General features: G+C 40.5%; 1 protein-coding gene across 1 annotated transcript in view; it reads left to right on the forward strand.

Moving 5' to 3' along the window:
- TTN (titin) overlaps window positions 1-18,920 on the forward strand; it is a 286,732-nt gene that overhangs the window by 258,914 nt on the left and 8,898 nt on the right. The window contains 26 exon segments of the mRNA XM_033167307.1: window positions 97-396; window positions 501-803; window positions 951-1,256; window positions 1,373-3,139; window positions 3,238-3,534; window positions 4,471-4,758; window positions 4,860-5,159; window positions 5,249-7,315; window positions 7,426-7,728; window positions 7,818-8,123; window positions 8,226-8,516; window positions 8,638-8,937; window positions 9,060-9,365; window positions 10,407-10,712; window positions 10,822-11,103; window positions 11,330-11,923; window positions 12,033-12,320; window positions 12,442-12,741; window positions 12,961-13,263; window positions 13,426-13,728; window positions 13,814-14,398; window positions 14,770-15,075; window positions 15,181-15,480; window positions 15,836-16,411; window positions 16,495-16,800; window positions 16,896-17,489. Of these exon segments, the coding sequence (XP_033023198.1) occupies window positions 97-396; window positions 501-803; window positions 951-1,256; window positions 1,373-3,139; window positions 3,238-3,534; window positions 4,471-4,758; window positions 4,860-5,159; window positions 5,249-7,315; window positions 7,426-7,728; window positions 7,818-8,123; window positions 8,226-8,516; window positions 8,638-8,937; window positions 9,060-9,365; window positions 10,407-10,712; window positions 10,822-11,103; window positions 11,330-11,923; window positions 12,033-12,320; window positions 12,442-12,741; window positions 12,961-13,263; window positions 13,426-13,728; window positions 13,814-14,398; window positions 14,770-15,075; window positions 15,181-15,480; window positions 15,836-16,411; window positions 16,495-16,800; window positions 16,896-17,489 (12,177 nt within the window).

Raw genomic sequence — 18,920 nt, forward strand, 5'->3', positions numbered from 1 at the left:
TTTGGAGCATTTTTATATTGTTTTCTTCTGTCAATTCAACTAGCTGTGTCCATTACTGCATATTTAAAATATATATTTTTCTTGTGTATTAAACAGATAAACCAGGACCACCAGGTGGACCTATACATTTCAAAACTGTCACCGCAGAAAAGATTACCCTTATGTGGCAACCACCAGCAGATGATGGAGGTGCTGCTGTAACACATTACATTGTTGAGAAACGTGAGACAAGCCGTGTGGTATGGTCTGTGGTTTCAGAAAAACTTGAAGAATGCATGGTCACTACCACAAAAGTCATAAAAGGAAATGAATATATATTCCGTGTACGAGGCGTAAACAAATTTGGTGTTGGTGAGCCACTGGAATCTGACACAGTCATAGCTAAAAATGCATTTGGTAAGTTAAAACAGATGGCAATTAATACCTTTTTTATTATCTCTAGGTGATTACCTATTAGTTTATATTGACCTGGTGTTATTTTTGTTTCACTAAAAATGCAGTTACACCTGGACAACCTGGTATACCAGAGGCCTCCATGATAACTAAACAGTCTATGACCGTAGTCTGGAGCAGGCCAACTGTAGATGGTGGTAGCGAGATAAATGGATATTATCTTGAGAAACGCGATAAGAAAAGTCTAAGCTGGTTCAAGGTGTTTAAAGAAACCATTCGTGACACCAGGCAGAAAGTGACGGGATTAACAGAAAACAGTGAATATCAGTTCAGAGTTTCTGCTGTGAATGCAGCTGGGCAAGGTCCCTTCTCTGATGCATCGGACTTCTACAAAGCTGAAGATCCTATAGGTAAGAAACCTTTCATTTGATTGTGCAAAAATGCAAAGGTCAAATTATACACATTCTTGAAACTGTATAAGGCCATATATTGCTCTACGTTATTGCTATTAGTTGTCAAGGTTGTCAAGTGTCATTTTTGTTACTTGCATTTTGCAGAAAAACCTGGGCCACCTCTTAAGCTAAAAGTTGTGGATACTACAAAGACATCTGTCACACTTGGCTGGACTAAACCAGCCTATGATGGAGGAAGTGCAATTACCAGCTATGCTATTGAAAAGAGAGAAGGGGAAGAAGAAGAATGGACTCTGGTCAGTGCAAGAGGAGAAGTGCGAACCACAGAGTATGTTGTTTCTCACCTTCAGCCAGGAATCAATTACTACTTCCGTGTAGCTGCTATAAATTATGCTGGACAAGGTGAACCTATTGAAATGACAGAAGCTGTACAAGCTAAAGACATACTTGGTATGTAAATGTATTTTTTATTATTATATTTAATATTCGGTATTTTCATCTTTTCCCCAAATGCAAATTATTTTTCTTTTAACTTAATTTTATTATTGTTATTTTATTTTTTGCAGAGGAGGCACAGATTGATCTAGATGTTGCTCTCAGAACCTCCATTGTGGCTAAAGCAGGTGAAGATGTACGGATAATGATTCCATTCAAAGGAAGACCACCTCCAACTGTCACATGGAGAAAGGGTGAAAAAAATCTAGGTGTTGATGAAAGATACAGCATTCAGAACACAGAATCATCCACACTCCTTAGTATTCCTCAAGTTACTCGCAATGATACGGGAAAATATGTCCTCACAATTGAGAATGGAGTTGGAAAACCCAAAACTTCATTTGTGAATGTTAAAGTCCTTGACACTCCATCTGCATGCCAGAGACTGCATCTTAAACATGTTTCTCGTGGAACTGTGACATTGGTATGGGACCCACCACTCATCAATGGTGGTTCTGAAGTAACAAATTATGTCATTGACAAGAGAGATGCCACAAAGAGAGCGTGGTCCTCTGTTACAGCCAAGTGCTCTAATACATCATTTAAGATAACTGACTTGTCAGAGAAGATCCCATACTTCTTCCGTGTTCTTGCAGAAAATGAAAATGGATTGGGTGAACCATGTGAAACTTCAGAACCAGTGAAAGCAGCAGAAGTCCCTGGACCTGTACAGGACCTGGCCATGAAAGATTCAACAAAGACGTCTGTCATTTTACAGTGGAGTAAACCTGAATTTGATGGTGGTAGTATCATAACTGATTACGTTATTGAGAAGAAACTGAAGGATGAACATGAATGGTCATATGCAGGGGCAAGTAAAGCATGTGAATTTGAAGTTGAAAAACTTAAGGAGCTTTCTGTTATAGAGTTCAGAGTTTCTGCAAAGAATGAAAAAGGAAGAAGTGATTTTTCTGTAATTGGACCCATTACAGTGAAAGAGTATGTAATAACACCTGAAGCAGACCTTTCTGATATACCTGGAGCACAAGTAACAGTGAGAATAGGTTATAATGTACATGTTGAATTACCATATAAGGGAAAGCCAAAGCCAACTATGAGCTGGCTGAAAGACAACATTCCTCTTAAAGAAAGTGAACAGGTTCGCTTCAAGAAAACTGAAAACAAAATAACTTTAAACATTAAGAATGTGAAAAAAGAAAATGGTGGCAAATATACCTTAATTCTTGATAATGGTGTTCACAGGAAGTCATTCCCAATCACAGTTATAACACTTGGCCCACCATCTAAGCCCAAGGGACCCATTAAACTAGATGAAATCAGAGCAGATAGTATGGTTCTTTCATGGGGTGTTCCTGAAGATGACGGGGGAGGAGAAATCACTGGCTACAGCGTTGAGAAACGTGAAACCTCACAGACCAACTGGAAAATGATATGCTCTAGTGTGTCAAAGACAACCTTCAAAGTTCCCAACCTTGTTAAAGATGCAGAGTATCAGTTCAGAGTCCGCGCAGAAAACAGATACGGAGTTAGTCCACCACTAAACTCCGTTGAGGTCATAGCAAAACACCAGTTCAAACCACCAGGTTCACCAGGGAAGCCTGTTGTTTACAATGTGACAGCTGATGGAATGACCATATCTTGGGATGCTCCAGTCTATGACGGAGGAGCAGAAATTACTGGATACCATGTTGAAAAGAAAGAACGAAACAGCATATTGTGGCAGAAAGTCAATTTGTCACCAATATCTAATAGAGAATACAGAATTACTGGATTAATGGATGGTTTGGACTACCAGTTCCGTGTATATGCGGAAAACACTGCTGGATTAAGCTCTGCTAGTGACCCAAGCAAATTTTCCTTGGCCGTCTCTCCAGTAGGTAAGTGACTGATCACTGAATACAATGCACCTGTCTCAACACGCTGTTGGAATTTATGCTGGTTTATATTACTATTAATGCACCTGTGTTTCTTTCAGATCCACCTGGCACCCCTGATTACATTGATGTGACTAGGGAGACTATTACTCTGAAATGGACAGCACCTCTGCGTGATGGAGGCAGCAAGATTGTGGGCTACAGTATTGAGAAACGTCAAGGAAGTGGTGATCGCTGGGTCAGATGCAATTTTATTGATGTCAGTGAATGCCAGTATACAGCTACAGGACTTAGCCCTGGTGATCGGTTTGAATTCAGGATACTTGCAAGAAATGCTGTTGGAACTATCAGCCCTCCTTCTCAGTCTTCAGGCTATATCATGACCAGAGATGAAGCCGGTAAGCCTTATTTATAAGCATGTTATGTGTAGGCTCTGCTAAAGTTTATGGGCCACAGCACTTTATGTACAGCCAATGGCTGTATTACTGAATGGCTTTGAACTCTGGTGACTCACTATCTGCTAAGCAACTAATTAACACTGTCCATTCCTACTAACACTGTAAATCAGGAGTAGGCAACCTTTTTCATCCAAAGCACACAGTCCCTCATGGATAATCTTCATGGGGACACATGCTTGGTGTGGAGGGCAGAGGCAAAAATGGACAGTGCAGTGGATGTGGCTCTTGCTTTTGTTCAGTAGGCTACATTCCAGACATGCAAAAATTAGAAGTTTCTACTTTTCTCTCCTTCTCTCATTTCTCTCAGAAGGAAAATGAATATATATGTATGTGTGTGTAACTTTGTATTAATGAAACATTTTTATATACAGCTGTGTATTTATGTAATATTTTGTTTAAGTTGCCTGTTGTTGCTTCAGTTTTCTGTACACCCCTTTGAGCTATTTTTTAATATAATAAGTGATACAGAAATTAGTTAATCAATCTATCAATTCTCGATGTAGCCAAGCAAGAGGTATTATCACTCTTCAGAGACACATTCCAGTCATGCAAAAGCACTTGAGGAATGTGTGAAGCTGCATCAGAGAGGGGAATGGCTTGGGGAGAGTGAGGATGACTAGGAAAATCCTGAGGGCTAACTGGAAAGCCTGGGCTTCCTCATCCCTGCTGCAAAAGATCATAAACATAAACTGAGTAACTCAATTAAAAAAAACTGATATTATGTGGAAGACTGGCTTATAAATACTGATAGTTTTGTATTTAATATTAAGTGAAACTCTGACATAAAATACCTATTATAGCTCTTTATATTGTTTTCTGAGAAAATTCATTGCTGACCATTAAGTGAACATTATTTTACTTCTTTTTATTCTTTAGTTGCGCCAAATATTGAGTTCGGTGCCGAACATTTCGATGGTCTTACAGTGAAAGCTGGGGAAAGCATAAGGTTTAAAGTTTTCATCACAGGCAGGCCAGTTCCTCAGGTGACCTGGTTTAAAGATGGAGCTGAGATTGACAAGAGGCTGAATATGGAAATAAACAATGCAATTGGCTATAGCACCTTGTTTGTTAGAGATGCTTCCCGGGAACATCGTGGAGTATATAGAATAGAAGCCAAGAATGCATCGGGCACCAGACAGGAAGACATAACCATAAGAGTACATGGTAACTTTCCTTATATGAAATTGAGCAATTTTTATTTAGCATTCTATTCATTCTATATTAAAATAAGAACAATAAAAATAACTGATAATTGACTGTTACAGATACCCCAGGAAAAGTCGGTGGGCCAATACGATTCACCAATGTTACTGAAGAGAAGGCGTCGTTATGGTGGGAGGCTCCTGCTAATGATGGCTGTGCAGCCATCACTCATTATGTGATTGAAAAGCGTGAGACCAGCCGAGTATCCTGGGCATTGATTGAAGACCACTGTGAAACATGCAGTTACACGGCACACAAATTAATAAAGGGCAATGAATACCAGTTCCGTATCTCAGCAGCCAACAAGTTTGGTGTTGGCAGGCCACTGGAATCTGATCCAATCGTAGCACAGGCACATTATAGTAAGTTTACATTAAACTGAGAAATCTTAAATTACAGTGTTGGCAACCTTGCTGAGGATGTTATCTGATTGGCTTATTTTATTTTACAGCTGTCCCCGAGGCTCCTGGCACTCCAGAACCAAGCAACGTAACAGGAAACAGCATTACACTTACATGGACGAGGCCAGCATCAGATGGTGGAAGTGACATTAACCAATATATCTTGGAGAGAAGAGAAAAGAAAAGTATTCTCTGGGTTAAAGTATCCAGCAAGAGGCCCATTTCTGAGACACGGTTCAGAGTCACAGGCCTAACCGAAGGCAATGAATATGAGTTCCATGTCATGGCGGAAAATAATGCAGGAGTTGGGCCACCGAGTGGTGTCTCAAGGCTGATTAAATGCAGAGAGGCAGTTCATCCACCAAGTGCTCCTACCGTTGTCAAAGTGAGCGACACATCAAAGACAAGTGTCAGCTTGGAATGGACCAGGCCAGTTTTTGATGGAGGCCTGGAAATAATTGGCTACATCATAGAAATGTGCAAAGCAGATTTAGGAGAATGGCATAAAGTCAATGCTGAGACTTGCATTGCTACTAAGTATACTGTGGTTGATCTAGAACCAAATGAAAACTACAAATTCCGAGTCAGTGCTGTAAATGGTGCAGGCAAAGGAGAAAGCTGTGAAGTTTCTGCTTCAGTGCAAACCATAGATAGACTGTCTTCACCAGAACTTGATATTGATGCTAGCTTCAAGCAGACACATATTGTCAGAGCAGGTGCAAGTATCCGTCTGTTTATTGCCTTCAAGGGCAGACCTGTTCCTACTGCTGTATGGTCCAAAGCAGATTCGTCTCTTAGCCTGCGTGCTGACATACATACAACAGACTCATTCAGTACATTAACTGTGGAGAACTGCAACAGAACAGATGCTGGCAAATACGTATTGACTGTAGAAAACAACGGTGGTAAGAAATCTATTGCTTTCACTGTTAAAGTACTAGACACTCCAGGGCCACCAGGCCCCATTACATTTAAGGATGTGACCAGAGGCTCTATCACTTTAATGTGGGATGCTCCTATTTTGGATGGAGGTGCTCGCATCCATCATTATGTTGTGGAGAAGCGAGAAGCAAGCCGTCGCAGCTGGCAGGTTGTCAATGAAAAATGTACTCGTCAAATTGCTAAGGTCACAGATCTTGCAGAAGGTGTGCCCTATTTTTACCGTGTTTCAGCAGAAAATGAATATGGAATAGGTGAACCTTGTGAATTAACAGAGCCAGTTGTAGCCACAGAAGAGCCTGCTCCACCTAAGAGATTAGATATTGTTGATACTACCAAGTCTTCTGCAGTTCTAGCTTGGCTGAAACCTGATCATGATGGTGGTAGTCGCATCACTGGATACCTCCTAGAGATGAAACAAAAGGGATCTGACTATTGGATTGAAGCCGGTCAAACTAAACACCTGACTTTTACAGTTGAAGGTCTTATAGAGAACAATGAATATGAGTTCCGTGTCAAAGCAAGGAATAATGCTGGCTACAGTCAACCAAGAGAAGCCTTTTCTTCTGTTATTATTAAAGAGCCACAGATTGAGCCAACTGCAGATCTCAGTGGAATAACTAAACAACTTATAACTTGCAAAGCTGGTAGCTCTTTCACTATTGACATACCAATTAGTGGACGTCCTGTTCCAAAGGTAACATGGAAACTTGAAGAAATGAGACTCAAGGAAACAGACAGAGTGACTATAAAGACAACAAAGGAAAGAACCACACTGACTGTTAAGGAGAGCATGAGAGGTGACTCCGGTAAATATTATTTGACCCTCGAGAACACAGCTGGTGTGAAAACTTTCACTGTCACAGTCGTTGTTATTGGAAGACCTGGTCCAGTTACACGCCCCATAGAAGTATCATCTGTGACAGCCGAATCCTGTGTGTTGTCATGGAAGGAGCCTGAAGATGATGGTGGCACTGGTATTACAAACTATATTGTTGAAAAACGTGAATCTGGTACAACAGCATGGCAACTGGTAAATTCCAGCGTCAAACGTACACAGATCAAAGTAACTCACCTCACTAAATATATGGAATACACTTTCCGTGTAAGCTCAGAAAACAGATTTGGTGTCAGCAAGCCAGTAGAATCAGTACCAATAGTGGCTGAGCATCCATTTGGTAAGTAATAATTGTTTTAACAGATGTGCATAAATTAATTCCTATTTGGTTTTTTGTTTTAAAAAACACAGCTGTATTTAACAGTATCCCCCTTTATTTTCTTTCATCAGTCCCACCAAGCCCACCCACTAGACCTGAAGTCTATTTTGTTTCTGCCAATGCCATGTCCATTCGGTGGGAAGAACCATATCATGATGGCGGCAGCAAAGTTGTTGGATACTGGATTGAAAAGAAAGAACGCAACACAATCCTTTGGGTGAAGGAAAACAAATCTCCATGTATTGAATGTAACTACAAAGTTACAGGGCTCGTGGAAGGTCTGGAGTATCAATTCAGAACATATGCATTGAATGCTGCTGGGCTGAGCAAAGCCAGTGAAGCTTCTAGGGCTGTCTTGGCCCAAAATCCTGTTGGTAAGTATAACTGGTAGAGAGAAAGTGTGTGTCCTATGACTATTGAAAGGAACAGTGGAGTGACATTTTTGCATTGTGTTCTGTTACAGATCCACCAGGCAGACCAGAGGTCACAGATGTAACAAGGTCTTCAGTGTCATTAACCTGGTCTCCCCCACTTTATGATGGTGGAAGCAAAATTGTTGGCTATATTGTAGAACGCAAACCATACAATGAAGCTGGAGATGGCCGCTGGTTGAAATGCAACTATACCATTGTCTCAGAAAACTCCTTTACCGTGACAGCTCTCAGTGAAGGAGAGGAATATGAATTCCGTGTATTGGCAAAGAATGCTGCTGGTGTAATTAGCAAGGGTTCTGAATCTACTGGTGCTGTTGCCTGTAAAGATGAATACTGTAAGAGATGTTCGCATGGTTTTTAAAATTAGGTCATGAATTGTCCGTATTTTAAGAGATCAAAATACACATTTATTTCTTTTGCTTCTTTTTTTTTCATAGCACCACCAAAAGCTGAACTGGATGCCAAATTGCAAGGAGATGTTGTAACAGTTAGGGCTGGATCTGATCTGGTTCTTGAGGCATCGATTGGAGGAAAACCAGAACCAAAAGTATTTTGGTCTAAAGGTGACAAAGAACTGGACCCAAGCGAAAAGATCGCTTTGCAATACACAAGCAAGCATGCTGTTGCAATCATCAAGTTCTGCGACCGAAGTGATACTGGAAAATACACGTTAACTGTTAAAAATGCCAGTGGGACGAAGCAAGTTGCTGTCCTTGTCAAAGTGCTTGGTGAGTATTTCATAACTGCTAGTTTTCTGTGGCTATTTAACTTCTTTCCTTTAAAGTTTTATTTTGAGATTAAAGTTTTTTTTTTCATTGCAGTAACTATCCTTTTACTCTTTGTCAATAGATTCGCCTGGTCCATGCGCTGGCAAAATCACCATAAGCAGAGTTACAGAAGAGAAGTGTACCTTGGCTTGGCGGATGCCTCAAGAAGATGGAGGGGCAGAAATTACTCATTACATTGTAGAGAGACGCGAGACAAGCAGGCTGAACTGGGTTATTGTTGATCCCGAATGTCCAACACTGTCATGCGTAGTAACCAGACTTATAAAGAATAATGAATATATATTCCGTGTAAGAGCTGTCAACAAATATGGACCAGGTGTTCCACTTGAAACAGAACCCATTATTGCTAGAAATTCATTCAGTAAGTACTTCTCTAGCCTTGTGAAGTCTTTCCCCTTTGGGGGGAGGCACAAAGTAAATTGTGTTACACATAATAAATGTGAAATACCTAAAATTTTTCCTGCCTTTAAAAAATATTTACAGCTATCCCATCACCACCTGGTGCTCCTGAATCAGTGGGTGCTGGCAAAGAGCACGTCATTATTCAGTGGCTGAAGCCAGAGTCAGATGGGGGTAACGAGATCAGCACCTATCTTGTAGACAAACGAGAAAAGAAAAGTCTACGCTGGACACGCGTTAACAAAGACTACATCATTTATGACACAAGACTGAAAATTACTGGTCTAATGGAAGGCAGTGAATATCAGTTCCGTGTCACTGCGGTAAATGCTGCTGGCAACAGCGAGCCTAGCGATGCTTCGCAGTACGTTTTGTGCAAAGACCCATCATGTAAGTTCATTCATTTATATTCATTAATATTATAAATTAAACAATATGAAGACTGCATAGGCCTTATGCTGCCAGGATGGATGCCTTAGAATGATAGAATCATATAACTGTATAGTTGGAAGTGACCACCAAGGGTCATCTAGTCCAATCCCCTGCAATGCAGGAATCTCAACTAAAATATACATGAATGTTGGCCATCCAACCTCTGCCTAAAAACCTCCAGTGAAAGAGAGTCCACCACCTCCCAAGGGAGTCTGTTCCACTATTGAACAGCTCTTACCATTAGAAAATTCTTGCTGGTGTTTAGTCAGGACAAATTATTCCAATTGGTTTGGTTCCTAGCCTCCAGAGCAGGAGAAAATGAGCTTGCTCCATCTTCCCTGTGACAGCCCTTTAGATATTTTAAAACGGCTATCATATCTCCTGTCAACCTCCCCTTTAACAGCCTAAACATATGCAGCTCCTTTGTCTGCAGCAAGGAAGGTGAGGGCTGAATTTTAAGAGACAAGCTACAAGAGGGAGAAAAGGGAGATAACATGTGAAAGTTCCTTCAAATAATAATAATTTATTATTTCTATCCCCGCCCATCTGGCTGGGTTTCCCCAACCATTCTGGCTGGCTTCCAACAGAAGGTTAAAAATACATTAAAACATCAGTCATTAAAAACTTCCCTAAACAGGGCTGCCTTCAGATGTCTTCTAAATGTCATGTAGTTGTTTATTTCTTTGACATCTGATGGGAGGGCGTTCCACTCCAGTGTTTTGTGTACTCCTGAACCTTCCAAGCCCTATAATTCTATTGTATCACTTTCTTGCATACCACAAACTAAAGAAACAGCAGCACCTTAAACACATCTGCTCCTTGGGAGCAGGCTGTACTGAAACAGATAGCCAGTGTTAAAATTATATCCCGATCCAAGTGCAGGAACAGTTCAAAATATATAATCATAGCTGCTACAGAAGTATTTAAATGATTATTCATTCAGGTTTTAAAGATCCACTGTAGTAACATGAAGTGTGTATTTTCTTTTCTTTTCCAAAGATACTCCTGCTCCACCTTCACCACCAAGAGTTGTGGACACTACTAGAACTAGCATAAGCTTGGCTTGGACAAAGCCCATGTATGACGGTGGCATTGATTTATTAGGCTATGTCCTTGAAATGAAAGAAGAAGGAACTGAACAATGGTATCGGGCACATAGCACTGCCACCATAAGAAACACCGAATTCACTGTGACTGGTCTGAAAATAAGCCAGAAGTACCGCTTTAGAGTGGCTGCCACAAATGTAAACGGTATGAGTGAATACAGTGAGACCCCTGCTGAAATAGAACCTGTGGAAAGGCTAGGTAATGTCAAGATCGAGTCTTTATAAAATATTTGCAAACTTACAAATTGCTAATTTGTTCAGAAATATTGAAATGCAACCTAATCTTTTATTTCTATCCCCACCTATAGAAATACCAGAACTTGAGCTTGCTGAAGACCTCAAGAAGACTATTACGGTTAGAGCAGGTGGCTCTTTACGTCTAATGGTGTCAGTATCTGGCAGACCAACACCAATGGTTACATGGAGCAAAAAGGGTGTTGACCTAGCAAGTCGAGGTATTATTGACACCACAGACAGCTACACACTGTTGGTCGTGGATAAAGTGAACCGGTACGATGCTGGAAAATACATCCTTGAGGCTGAAAACCAATCAGGAAAGAAATCTGCCACAATTATGGTTAAAGTCTATGGTAAGTGCAAATACTGTTGTTTATTGTTACAGCAATACCTTTGCCCATTCGATCACAAATTCAAAGATATTTGCTTTAACAAAAAAGAGAGGGGGCAGAACGGGATCTTGTTTGCAGTTGGAGATGGTAGTCTCCAACTTTAATTTGCTTATGCAGAAAAAAATACTATACAAAGAGTAATGCAGATAAAATATGACAAAGGTCTGTTTTGCCTTTTGCTCCACAGATACCCCTGGACCACCAGGAGCAGTGAAAGTTAAAGAGGTTACAAAAGAGTCTGTGACAATTACTTGGGATATTCCAACTATTGATGGAGGAGCTCCAGTCAACAACTATATAATAGAGAAACGTGAGGCTGCCATGCGAGCATTCAAGACAGTAACTACTAAATGCAACAAAACCTTTTACAGAATTTCTGGGCTCATTGAAGGAGCGCTATACTACTTCCGAGTACTGCCAGAAAATATCTACGGCATTGGTGAACCCTGTGAGACAGCAGATGCAGTGCTGGTGTCAGAAGTTCCAAGTGTGCCTCAGAAACTGGAGGTGGTTGATATAACCAAATCTACTGTATCGCTTGCATGGGAAAAACCACAGCATGATGGTGGCAGCAGATTAACTGGCTATGTAATTGAGGCCAGTAAAGCTGGAACAGAAAGGTGGATGAAAGTTGTAACACTGAAACCTACGGTCCTTGAGCACACAATAATTTCATTAAATGAAGGTGAACAGTACCTGTTTAGAGTAAGAGCGCAAAATCAAAAGGGTGTGTCTGAACCAAGAGAGATAGTCACAGCAGTGACAGTACAAGAACAAAAAGGTAAGAGTCATAATTACAATGGGAAAACATGGAACATTATTCAAAGTGCTGAGACATAGTTTAACAAATATTAATAACGTTGGGTTTATTATTATTATTATTATTTTAGTTCTACCTGCAATTGACCTTGCTGGAATACCTCAAAAGACCATTCATGTACCAGCTGGCAGACCTATAGAGCTAGCTATCCCAATTTCTGGAAGACCACCTCCAGCTGTTTCTTGGTTCTTTGCTGGCTCTAAACTACGAGAATCAGACCGGGTCAAAGTTGAAACAGTTGCTAAGGTAGCTAAATTAACCATACGTGAAACCACAATACATGACACTGGAGAGTACACACTTGAACTGAAGAACACAACTGGAACAGCTACTGAAAGAATAAAAGTTATTATTCTGGGTAAGAATTTGCTTTGAAGATATAACTATTCATAATTTTTTTCTTGCATAATTTTCCCAAATTCAAGTATTTCCTTGTTTAACTATTTCTTTTTTATATCTCATTTATTTCATTTTCACAGACAAACCTGGACCACCCACTGGACCTATTAAAGTTGTTGATGTTGACTCAACTTTTGTAACCATTTCATGGGAACCACCTGAGATGGATGGGGGCGCAGCACTAAGTGGATATGTGGTGGAGCAACGAGATGCACATCGTCCAGGATGGTTACCAGTGTCTGAATCTGTAACCCGGACAACATATAAGTTTTCTAAACTTACTGAGGGTGCTGAATATGTGTTCCGTGTGGCTGCCACAAACCGCTTTGGAATTGGATCATACTTGCAGTCTGAAATTGTAGAATGCAAGAGCAGAATTAGTAAGTAAACATTCTTTTTTCTAGTCCTCTGCATTTTAAAAAATCCAGATCAGTTTACATAGACACATATAGAAGAAACAAGTCTTGATACTATGTACATTCTATTTTCATTTTCCTGAAATAAGAATGAAAGAACTAGTCTACAATACCCTGCTTATTCAGACCAAAATATGATTGTAAATGGAATTTTCATCTCATTTTTTCATCTATTTATTGTAGGTCTTCCTGGTCTTCCTGGTACCCCAGAAGTGTTTGATATCTCCCGCGATGGAATGACACTTACTTGGTATCCACCAGAAGAAGATGGTGGTTCACAGATCACTGGTTATATTGTAGAACGCAAAGAAGTTAAATCAGAGAGATGGGTCCGTGTAAACAAAGTTGCAGTCACTATGACCCGCTATCGTTCCACTGGTTTGATTGAAGGACTGGAGTATGAACATCGTGTCACAGCTATCAATGCTAGGGGTACTGGCAAACCAAGCCGAATTTCCAAGCCTGCAGTTGCTAGAGATCCAATTGGTAAATAATTTGCAAAATTCATAACATATACTAGAGACTTCTGTTCAGTCATTTTATTTGCAAAATAGTTGAGTTATGGTTGATACTAATATTTTGGATTGCCTTTTAAACATCAGAACTTTATCTTTATTATATCTAACTTGCTCTAATAATATATCTCAGCTCCTCCAGGTAAACCTCAGAATCCAAGAGTGACAGATACTACAAGAACATCTATTTCCTTGGCTTGGAGTCCACCAGAAGATGAAGGCGGGTCTAAAGTCACTGGCTACTTGATTGAAATGCAAAAGGTTGATCAGTTTGAATGGACCAAATGCAATACCACCCCCACCAAGATCCGTGAATACACTCTAACACATCTTCCACAAGGTGCAGAGTATAGATTCCGTGTTATAGCATGCAATCTCGGTGGCCCTGGTGAACCTGCTGATGTGCCCGGAACAGCCAAAGTGACTGAAATGCTTGGTAAGATGCTTTAATGAAATTTTAAAGAACATAGCATTATTTAGATTCCTTCATACATAACATGATCTCTTTTTCCTCCTCCCAGAATTCCCTGATTATGAACTTGATGAAAAATACCTGGAAGGTGTATTTGTGAGGCAAGGTGGAGTAGTTAAGCTTACAGTGCCAATTAAAGGTAAACCCATTCCAATATGCAAATGGACTAAAGAGGGACATGATGTCACCAAGAGAGCCATGATTGCGACTTCTGAATCAGATACTGAACTCGTGATAAAAGATGCAGTACGAGAAGATTCTGGTACCTATGATTTGACGCTTGAAAACAAATGTGGCAAGAAGGTTGTCTACATCAAGGTCAGAGTGATTGGTATTCCAAATCCACCAGAAGGTCCACTTGAGTATGATGACATACAAGCACGCTCCGTTAGAGTCAGCTGGAAGCCTCCAAGTGACGATGGTGGCGCAGATATATTAGGATACAATATTGAGAGACGTGAAGTACCAAAGACTGCCTGGTACACCGTTGGCTCCAGAGTAAGGGGTACATCACTGGTAGTGAAAGGACTCAAAGAAAATGTGGAATACCACTTCCGTGTTTATGCTGAAAACCAGTTTGGTGTAAGCAGGTCCCTGAAATCTGAAGAGCCAGTTGTGCCAAAGACACCTTTGCGTAAGTATACGGGTTCAGAAAATGCATGTATGTGTGTGCATCTCTCACACACTTTGTTTTATTTTCCAAGGTGCTCAGGGGAGTGTACATTGTCCACCCCCTTTATATCCTGATAATAAACCTGTGAGGTTGGTTAGGTTGAGAGAGAATGACTGCCCAAAAGTAATTGAGGTAGCAATCCTATACAGGCTTATCTGGGAGTAAGTCCTATTAAAGTTAGGATCACTTAGTTCTGAGTTAACATGTACAGCACTGTTTAGTGAGTTCATGACTGAACGGACATGTGACCCCAGCTTTCCATGGTTATGGTTCAATACTCTTAACTGCTATGCCAGAATGACCAATGGGTATTGTTACATTCTTTTCAACAGATCCTCCAGAGCCTCCAAGTTATCCACCAGAAATCCTTGATGCCACAAAGAGTTCCATTAGCTTATATTGGTCCAGACCTAGAGATGACGGTGGCTCTCGTGTCACTGGCTACTATATTGAACGTAAAGAAACAACTACTGAGAAATGGGTCAGGCACAACAAGACTCACATCACAACCACAATGTATACAGTCACAGGGCTGGTTCCAGATGCTGAATATCAGTTCCGTATTGTAGCCCAAAATGACATCGGTGAGGGTGAACCCAGCCCTGCTTCTGAGCCAGTTGTGTGCAAGGATCCATTTGGTACGTAAATGTAACTTCTGTGTTAGAGGGTACCAGTATGGCATTTTTTGTTTGTTTGTTTTGGAAAATACACTTTTTAAATTGAAATACTTTGAAATTTTACAGACAAACCAAGCCAGCCTGGAGAAATTGAGATCACGTCCATATCTAAGGATAGCATTACTTTGGAATGGGAGCGCCCTGAATGCGATGGTGGTAAAGAGATCATCGGATACTGGGTTGAATATCGCCAGTCTGGAGAGTCTACCTGGAAAAAGTGCAATAAAGAACGTAACAAAGACAGGCAGTTTATAATGGGAGGCTTACTGGAAGCTACAGAATATGAATTCAGAGTTTTTGCAGAAAATGAAACTGGACTCAGCAGACCTCGTAGAACAGCTATGGCAGTAAAGACAAAACTGACATGTATGTTTAACTATTCCATTATATTCACTATGCTTTATGTAGCTGTTGAAAAGACATGACGTCACAGTAAACTGTGCTATGGTATAAAGTGGTTAACTTTGTGGTCTTGAAGTAATTTGGCAATTCCATTATGTAACCATGACACTCTGCTTTCATGTATTTACTTTTTTGAATGGACCTTGAGGAAGGAAATAAGCTATTTCCTCCTCCAGGGCTAATAAAATTAATGATTCATTAAATTGGCAGCATAAGCATTATGCTTGGTTCCATAGCATTATGGTTTGGGAGGGAATGTGGAATAAAAGAACAATGGGAGAAGCTTTCAATACATTTTTTTCTCCCTTTATAAATATAGCTGGAGAAGCACCTGGAGTAAGACAAGAAATTAAGGATGTTACTACTAATCTGGGTGAATCAGCTCAGTTATCATGCCAGATCCTTGGGAGACCTCTTCCTGATATTAAATGGTATCGTTTCGGCAAAGAATTGGTACAGAGCAGAAAATACAAGATGTCATCAGATGGGCGCACTCACACACTGACGGTACTCACAGAAGAGCAGGAAGACGAAGGAATTTATACTTGCAAGGCTATCAATGACGTCGGAGAGATTGAAAGTAGTGGCAAGCTACTCTTACAAGCTCCTCCACAATTCCACCCAGGCTTCCCATTGAAAGAGAAATATTGTGCAGGTGTAGGATCCACACTTCGCCTCCATATTGTATACATTGGTCGTCCAGTGCCTGCTATCACTTGGTTCCATGGCAAGAAACTATTGAAGAGCTCAGAAAACATTACTATTGAGAACACAGAGCATTATACTCACCTTTCCATTAAAAACGTACAGCATAAAGCCCATGCAGGACACTACAAAGTACAACTCAGTAACACATTTGGAACTGTTGATACCGTACTAAACGTGGAAATACAAGGTATGTCTTGGCATTAAATTTTCTTGAAATCATGGGAAATACTTTTTCTATTTAACTTTAAACACTGCCTTTTCTTTTCGTAGATAAACCAGATATACCAACAGGGCCAATTGTTATAGAAGCTTTGCTGAAGAACTCTGTAGTCATCAGCTGGAAGCCACCTGAAGATGATGGAGGTGCTCTAGTAACAAATTATGTTGTAGAGAAAAGAGAAGCAAAAGAAGGCACAGAGTGGCAGCTGGTTTCTTCAAGCATTTCTGGCACAACCTGCAGAATTGTTAACCTAACTGAAAATGCAGGCTATTATTTCCGTGTCTTTGCTCAGAATACATTTGGCATCAGCGAAGCATTAGAAGTTTCATCTGTTGTTATTATCAAGACTCCATTTGGTAAGTGTGTTCCATAAGCCACGTTTCTGTTTATCTGCAGTTCAACAAAGCAAAACTGACTTCATGTCCTGAAAATTATTATTTCTTCTTTACAGAAAAGCCAGGACAACCAAGTCAGCCAGTTGTATCTGCTGTGACAAGTGAATCCTGTGTTGTTTCTTGGAGGCCACCTGCTAGTGATGGAGGCTCAAAGATCAGAAATTACTTCCTGGAGAAACGTGAAAAGAAACAAAACAAATGGATTTCTGTAACAACAGAAGAAATACGCGAAACCGTCTATTCTGTCACAGGTCTTATTGAAGGCCTGGAGTATGAATTCCGTGTAAAATGTGAAAATCTTGGCGGTGAAAGTGAATGGAGTGAAATTTCACAACCAATCACTCCCAAATCTGATGTAGCAATTCAGGCACCGCATTTCAAGGAAGAAATCAGAAACCTAAATGTGAAATTCAGAGGTCATGCCACATTTGTTTGCAAAGTCACTGGTCATCCTAAGCCTGTTGTAAAATGGTTCAAACAGGGCAAAGAGATTTTGCCAGATGGTGAAAAGGTGAAGATACAAGAATTTAAGGGTGGCTATTACCAACTGGTAATTACAAATGTAACAGATGATGATGCCACTGTATATCAAGTGAGGGCAACCAACCAGGGAGGATCTATTTCTGGAACTGCTTCCTTAGATGTTGAAGGTAAGTAATGTGCTTTGCTCTTAAATTTAGTTTTTATTTAATTTTTCATATAGAGTAAGGGCTACAGGGAGGGGGTGGAAACTCTGAGTTTGGAACAGTATTTTCTTAATAGCCTTAAAATAAATCAGATGGTGGCATGGTCATCTAGATACTTATGGTGAAGTGGGAGAGATGGGAGATGAAGTGAAATGGGAGATGTTCTACTGGCTCACTCTGACTAGGGAAAGAAGAAGGGATGTTTTTCTCCTTTTTTGTTCTCGTGGATTGTCATTTTGGAACATCTCTCTCCCCCCCCCTTGAAGATAATGGGAGGAAATAACTACGCCAGCTCCAAACTGGCATAGTTGATGAGCCTGATCCTGGGTCCTCCAAGAAGAATGAAAGGCTTCCACCCCAGCCATAGCTGTCAACCCTCCCTGCTGTTCCCCACTGCTATATACATAGCTGTCAACCCTCCCTGCTGTTTCCCAATGCTATAATAAGGGAATTTCCTGAAAAAAAAGGAAAAGGTTGACAGCTATGACCCCAGCAGATCCAATGTGGTTTCTGATCTACCCTCAAAATGCCCTCTTTCAGTGCCTAGCCTGGCTACTGCTGGTGAAAACACCACCAGCTAAGTCTAAACCAACAGAGTTTTCTGTGGGCATCAGAAGGGCCTCTGTGATGGGCATGTCCCCCTACTGATGGAGAGGAAGGACCACCCAAACTTAACTCTGTCCAGCCAGTGGATTTTGGGGTCAGGATTGTTCTGTTAATCATAATAGACAGAATTTTCATTTGAACAATGAAAGTATACTAGGATACATATGGATAAACAGTATATGAAACAAACGTTAAATACAAAACATCCATATTTATAACTATGTCTGTGCTCTGGTAGCATTGGTCTGGTGATCAATTTTGTTGAAGATGTTATCAGACTATAAAATGATAAAAGGCTCTTGCACACACTTGTCTGGTAAAGAGCATCTAACATTATTGGGAAGGAGCACTGGGACTAGATTAACGATCCCCTGATGTTGTAATCTGAACAGTTGTTGTTGCTCAGCTGGCTGAATATAGCAAAGGGAACTGTCTGTTTTGTTTGTTTCTATTATTTACATTCCACCTTTCAGGATACAAATCCTTCCACAGTAAACAATATTAACATATTAAAAAGTCATCAGGATCCTTCCCATAGTATAGTTGCTGGTATAAAGGCCCTGTGAGAGAGGCCCTGTAGTCTTCACCTGCTCCCCTCTTTCTCCTGGAATCCTTTCTATTTAACCGTTTAGGGTAGATAGACCAGTGAGGGCAGAAAGTCCAGCTGGAACAGGCTCTATGAAGGTCTTTGCCTGCACCACTCTTTCCTGAAATCCTTTCCAAAGGCAGAGTTGATAATAGATGGAACTGTGGAGGGTCCAGCTGGAGTAGGGTCCAGGTTTCCTTTGC

This window comes from Lacerta agilis, chromosome 1 (assembly GCF_009819535.1).
Source record: "Lacerta agilis isolate rLacAgi1 chromosome 1, rLacAgi1.pri, whole genome shotgun sequence".
Classification (NCBI taxonomy): Eukaryota; Metazoa; Chordata; class Lepidosauria; order Squamata; family Lacertidae; genus Lacerta; species Lacerta agilis.